The 7139-nt window shown below is 41.6% G+C and overlaps 1 protein-coding gene across 1 annotated transcript in view; it reads right to left on the reverse strand.

Moving 5' to 3' along the window:
• Positions 1 to 5396: 5396 nt before the first annotated feature.
• Positions 5397 to 7139, reverse strand: part of RAB39B (RAB39B, member RAS oncogene family) — a 4386-nt gene continuing 2643 nt past the window's right edge. Inside the window, exon 2 of the mRNA XM_077780657.1 lies at positions 5397 to 6495. Coding sequence (XP_077636783.1) covers positions 6069 to 6495 — 427 coding nt within the window. The 3' untranslated portion in view covers positions 5397 to 6068. The remainder of the gene's footprint in view (positions 6496 to 7139) is intronic.

Here is a 7139-nt window from a genome sequence, read left to right on the forward strand (position 1 = left end):
GTACTGTATGCAGTTTAAAGCGACAGGAAACCAATTAACCAGATATATGCAAATTATAAAATGTATATTATTCACCTCTCAGTTTGCACAGGTTAAAAGATTGACAATAATACTCATTATAGAGATTATCACACACTCTTCATGGGTATTCAGTAAAAGCTTTCTAGAGAGCAATCTGCTTAATTATATCAAAATGTTAAATGTGTATATTCTTTGATTCATAAATTACACTATTATGATTTTGACTTGACATAATTGGTGAAATACACAAATATATGGATACATCACAAAATTACTTTAAAGCAGCAATGAGAATTTAATAACTTACTGTATAATGCTATTGTATCAGGAGACTTCCAGCTACGAGTTGAAAAAATGGCATAAACTAAAAAGGGATGTATTATATCATGTAATAAAGAATCTTAAGATAGTGTGGCTCTAAGGGAAGTTAAGTCTGTAGCTCAATGGCATCATCAAAAACCCAGATTTCTTCTGTGTCTGTCATCTCCAATATGTCAATGACCATTTTTCCTGATCACATTCAACAAATATGTATCAGGCACTAATTGACTATAGAGATACAATAATAAGCAGAAAACCAACAATTCCTGCTTTCATGTATTTAGAAAAAATATACTGTACGTGTGCAAAAGGTAATAGCACGGTATGTGTTACATAATACAGTTTATGAAAAAGTTTCATTTAGGTGCAAACATAAAACACCCAAACATTTTTTGAGTATATTTACTATGTGACATTTACCCACTGCTAAGTACTTTATGTGGATTATCTCGTTTCACCCTCACAACAATTCTATGAGTTAAATATTATCATTGTCCAATTTAGTGTATGTGGTGCCCTGAGACTCTAAGAAATTGAATCACACATATATTAACTGGTAGAATCAGAATTCGAACCTATGTTTGTCTTACTCCGAAATCCATACTCTTACCCACTAACGTTTTGATAAATAAATAAATAAATAATAAATAAAACAAACGTCTAGAAGGAAATAGACCAGACTTTTAACAATCATTTTCTTTAGGAACTGATGACCTGAATGCAGCTGAGACACCACAAGACCCAGGAGAAAGAGGGAGGGAAACAAAGTCAAAGGGTTCATTGATAGACACAATGGGCAGTGGTTGATTGCCTGAAGGTACTAGAGAAGTTTAAAATAGGGTTCATGGGTAGAGTAGACAGCCAGAACCTGTAATCAGGTTTCAGAGGCTATGTAAAATTTCATCATGGGGTGCCTGGGTGGCTCAGTCAGTCAAGTGTCCAATTCTTGATTTTGGCTCAGGTCATGATCTCAGTCGTGAGATTGAGCCCTGCGTCCTGCTCTGCGCTGACAGCCTGGAGCCTGCTTGGGATTCTCTCTCCTTCTCTCTGCCCCTCCTCCACTCATGCTTGCTCTTGTGCTCTCTTTGTGTCTCAAAATAAAAGAAAAATTTGGTCATGCTTTAGGATAGGGCCATGTGTGTATTTTACTGAAGTGAGGTAATAGTGAAGGTCATTGGATTACAGTAGGAGAATAAAACCACCATTCACTCAAATATTTATTGATTATTCAAGCGTATGTATGTGTTACAGGTTGCAGAAACACTGGTGAACAAGATGAATAAGATTCTTACATTTGCGGAACTTACAGAGGCCAGATCTGGCAAGGCCTTGTAGCCATGTTAAGAAATGTAAGGTTTATTTGGATTTTGTTCTAAATGTGATGAGAAACCACTGATGAGTAGTAAGCAGGACGACTTGATCTGTTTTTCTGTTTTGAAAAGACCATTTTGGCTCTTATGTTAAGAATGTATCTTGGGAATAAGAACAGAAAGTAAGGTGACCACCTAGGAAGATACCGAAGTGGTTCAGGAAAGAGTTGATAGTAGCCTGGATGAAGGTGATAGCAATGGAGATGCTTGGTGATGGATTTGATACAGGAGGTGGGGAGAAAGAGGAGCTAAGGATATCTGCTAAGTTTCCATGTTGAACAAAGGGATGGGTAGTGGTGTTATTTATAGAGATGAGAAAGATCGGGGCAGAAGGAACACATTCTGATCGATGCTGATTTCTTATGGGATACAATAACTGAAGTGTGAGCAAAGGGAAGATTGTCTAGTAAGAGGAGAGCACAGAGAGCAAGGAAAAGAACTGGGGAAAAAAAAGAAAAGGAAAGCCTTGGACTTCTAACAGAACTGAGAACAGTTCCCTAAGGGGCATGGTGTAGTCAGAAATCATTCCACCAACGCTGTGCTGACAAAGGTCACTCATGACTTCCGGCTCTCTTGAACCTTACAGGTATATTGTAGTCACTATCTTTCTGAAACCACTACCGCCCACTCCTTCCTGTGAAACTACACTCTCCGGGTTTTCCATTCTCTCCTCTGCAGTTTCTTTGCCCTTTATTGCTGTCCTCCAGGCAAGACTAAGGAGTTTCGCTCTATGTTGAGCTGCCAGGGACAACTTCCAGAGCTACATCTTCTCTAGAATCAGGAAGCTGCTTGCAGATTTTGAAGGCTGTTTGTTTCAAAATTTGATGGAGGTGAGGGAGAAATCCAGGCAGTTATCTCAGGAAAGAGAATTCCACATACAGCATAGAGCAAGTGCAAAGGCCCTGAGGTGTGAATGTGCTTGGTGCATTTGAAGAGCGTTTCAACGTCTCAAGTATGAGCCTGATTCTGGTTACTTTTAAGGTAAAGCCAACATAACCAGAGAGATCCAATGTGGACTATGAAAGAGAGGAGTCAAGGATGACTCCAAGGTATTTGGCAAAAGTACACAGAAGGACAAAGTTGCCATTTACTGAGGAAGGAAAGGTCATGGGAAGAACACATTTGGGGAGGAAGATTAGGAGCTTGGTTTGGGCCATGTTAAATCTCTGATGCGTAATAAACATTCAAATGGATATGCTGGGTAGGCAGCTGTTTATAAAGGTCTGGAGCCCATGGGAAAGAGACAAGCTGGAGATATAAATTCAGGACTCTGGCTTATAACTTGGTATTTATAGCCATGGGACTGAATAAGGTCACCAAAGGAATTAACCAAAGAAAAGATGATCAGGTCCTGGAGTTAAAAGGAGTGTTTTAAGGAGAATGGAATATTAACTATATTAAATGCCATGGCATTGTTGGTTTTTCCTTTTCTACCTTCCTTCCTTCCTCACTCATTCGCTCATGACTATAAAAATGGTAAAGCTGCGCATAATTCAGCCTTCCTGTGCCTAGACTCAGAAGCAAACATCTTTCCCTTTTTTCCCCTCCCCTAAATATGCACCATCAACCACAGGCAGTGTTCTGAACTACTGTGTTCCAATCTGGGCCCCACACTCCAGGTGACCCTGACACAAAATGGATGTCATAGACTGGGACTCCAAACAGCAATTTAGGCTGCAGAAAAGATTTCTGGGGACGACAGTTGTAAACAGCTACGCGGTGTTATGGGATTCTCAGACAGTAGTGAGGTCTCTGTGACTTTCAACATGATGATTATATAATTTTCAAAACTCATATTCTTGTTCTGGCTTTCAGATACTGGTGAAGACTGTTTTGCATAGGATGTGTCATATGTAACTGATAGCCTGCAATGGTTACTATTGCGGTGACAGACTCTGGAAATAGCTACAACACACACTTGGAATCTCACAGTCACATAATCAACCATTTTACTAAATACAAGCAAATTCTCATTCACATACAGCTAAAGAAAACATTTTTCCACATTTCATTACAATGCACAACAAAGTGAGAAAAAGGATACAGTACATTTTATTCTGGAATATGGGGCAATCCAATCCAACATGCAGTTGTAGTCTTTGTTACAAGTTAGTTGATCTTTTCTTTACCTATGTAGTAAAATAGCTTCTAAAGCTTTATCCTTAGTATTGTTTTAAGACCTGATTTCTTCACACTCAGTTTCTAAAACCCACTTATTGCAGTGACAACAGCACTGGCTTCTACTAAAATGATTTTTAAAGTTTCTAGAACTTGTTTAAGCAATTAAGCTCAGCCACCTTTGCTGGATCCTATGCTGAGTATTTTTAAACCTGCCCTTAAAAATGCAAGGAATGGAAAAAGTATACATAGAATGTCTTTTAGACAAGAAAACCATGAAGTTTTGTTTCTATCCTTTTTTGGCACTGACAGAATCCACTGAAAAAACTCATGTACCCACTGGATAATCTTGCTTTCAGAATCTTCTTAATATAATCAAACATAATAGTTGATGACACTTTGTGTTAATCCTGTGCACCATCTTTTATTTGCCTTCTAAAACCTCAAAGCCGGCAACTTAACCACTGCAGCCAGGCCACGTCATGTGAAACGAATGGTTCAGGTGTAGTTGATGCCGCACGGCGGTCCAAGGTGGTCTGTTTGTTTCCATAATTCTCGTTATTTGGCTGCTGCTTTGTGGCTGAAGCACATTCCCGAAGTTTCAGATCCAGTCACATTCATAGTGAAGTTCAGGATTCCGTCTCAAAGCGATTTACCATTGTCAGGCTTTCCTGTCACAATGGATATGAGAAACCTGACTGTTCAGAATTGTTTTCTTACTGTGAAAAGTATGGCTTTTGCCTAGCTCAGCTGGCTACGATCTGAAAAATAATTTGAAGCACGACCTCTCTTCAAGAAGGTAATGGAACCTTAAGCCAACCATTTCAGTTTTCCGATGCAGTTAGACATCTGTTCACCTGAGAATTAGGAGCTGACTCTCGAGGGTAGACAAGGACCCGGTGTAGAATATGGCAAACAGGTGGCCAAGGTCGTTGTGAGGTGAGTGTTTCCCTCCATCCCACTCCCCATTGCTGCGTTTGGTTCCTTTTGCCAACACGTCCACTGTGTCTCAGTGAGAAGAACACTCGTAGCCCACACAGTTTTCATGTGTTTTTAGTTGTGCAGTTACTCACTCGTTTAAAGCCCATGGTCAGTAGTAATACCTGAATCGGCTTTACCTTCGTTTCCTCCCCAGGTTCCCTCAGGATTATAGCTGAGTCGTAAGCAATAAGGAAACACCCTAGCATGTAGAGAACATTTATTTACAGTCATCTCTCTTCCAAAGTAAACAGATTAATAACAGTTCATTCATCGGACAGCAGGGACAAGATGGTGCGGCGGGACAAGAANGGCCTGCTGTTAACTCAAGTGACCGGTGAAGTGTTTGTGAGGGCGAGGGCGGCGCCTCTTGCTGAGCAAATGTTGCCTCAGGGCTCTTTGCGAAGCAGTCCCTGAACTGCCGCCTCCAACCTGAAGGGACAGGCAGCTCGTGCGCTTTCAGTTAGGTCTAGTTAGGCCGCAGCTGCCCCTGCAGGGAAACCCCAGGCACGGTAGGGGCGTGTGTGTGTGTGTGTGTGTGTGTGTGTGGGTGTGGTTGGGTGGGTGTGGGTGTGGCATGGNGTTTTCCCACACACTGGGTTATTCCATCACAAGGGTGTGCATTTTCTGGAATGTGATTTAAAAAATTATGTAGAATGGCTTCCCTTTTCATATACACAGTCTTTTTACTGGAACAGGCCTCGAAAGGTCTTAGTAAATAGCTGGTCCGGGCCCCTCATTTTACAGACGAGCTGTTTGGAAGCTAATTGGTACCTTTTCACCAAACCCCGCACACACACTCAGTGTAGGATACTCTGACTGATTCAGTTGGTCTCGTAGTCTTTTTTAGTTTTGCTTATTGTTTCCAATGTGATACTTTCCCCCCCTTTACAGATTTATGTTTGTGACCTATGAATGAGCTGAAACACCAGGAAATAGCTGTCCTTTCTGTGGGTGTATTTTTCTGGGGCCCAGCTCCCCAAACCTCAGCCCCTTGACATGTGGTCCACAGAGAGCACGTGGAGCAGCCACCACTCACAATGGGCCATAAACAGTGCCCGGAATGAGTCCTTCGGTCCCAGCACCCAGGCTCCCACATCTACCCGCCCGCCCTCCGCGGCCTGTCCAAGACCCCTTGAGAAGGAGGCTCACTTGTATGTAAAATGGAGGTTGAATTCTCTTTAGTCACGCAAGATTCTCTTCATTTTGATCGCTTTTAAGTTCAGGTGGGAGAGCATGTTTGGGAGGTGAAAGGGCTGACTAGCACAGACATCTCCTCTCTGACTTGACAACCTCTTCCGAAGAGTGAACCACGTTTGGTACAAATCCACTCTTCACCCCTTCCCATCCCTCCTGGATTGTAATATCCCCCCTTTTAACCAGCTCATAGATGTCTCTTGTCAGGTCTGTGAAGGCTTTCTCCACGTTAATGGCATCTCGGGCTGATGTTTCAATGTACTTCATGCCGTACGCAGCAGCCAGTTTCTCTGCCTCGTGGCGAGTCACTTGCCTCTGTGTATCCAGGTCACACTTGTGACCCACCAGAACAAATACAATTTGGTAGGGCTGAACGTGTACTTTGGTCTCTTCTAACCACTCATGGACATTCTGGAAGGACCTGCGGTTGGTAATGTCAAATAAGAGAAGGCCACCTACTGAGTTCCTGTAGTAGGCGCGAGTGATGGATCTAAAACACAAGAAAAAAGTAAAGAATAAAGGCCATGTCCAAACTCCTGTCCTTCAATGAACTCAGATCGTGCATTCTAGCGTGTCTGGTTATGGACACAGTCCTTTAGCTAAAAATGATTTTCCTTTTTCCTTAAACAATGGAATGCAGATGTCATTCTGTAATCATAATACACGAATTTTCAATTGGGCAAAACTTTGAGATGGCATCTTCTAAAAATGAGTGCTTATGGCCTTACAGTCATTTTCCCTCAATTCAGGTAGAACCACAGCTCACTCTCCCACCCTGGCAAAATGGGATGCCTAAGCCACAGGTAGCAAATGAAGCAAAATGAAATAATGAATGCTAAAGTGTTCTATGACCTGGAGAGCTCATTACAAATTGTAGTAGTTGAAACAGGACTTGAAAAGACTCAAAATGAACTTTCGATAGTCGACAGACAAATATTGCAATAGGCTCCATTTTTCCCACTTCTCATTGCTATGTGTATCTATTATTATTACTATTATTTTACTCTAAGAGGGGTCCTCCATCTCTTCTCTGAGGAGAAACGCATTTTGTTTTTTTTATTTGCTAGGCCATGTGGGAATGGGAAAAAGAAGAATGGTCTGCAAAGGTCCTGAGACACTTTTCAGAGGCTGGCT

The sequence above is a fragment of the Crocuta crocuta genome, unplaced genomic scaffold (assembly GCF_008692635.1).
Source record: "Crocuta crocuta isolate KB4526 unplaced genomic scaffold, BGI_CrCroc_1.0 scaffold1015, whole genome shotgun sequence".
Taxonomy (NCBI): Eukaryota; Metazoa; Chordata; class Mammalia; order Carnivora; family Hyaenidae; genus Crocuta; species Crocuta crocuta.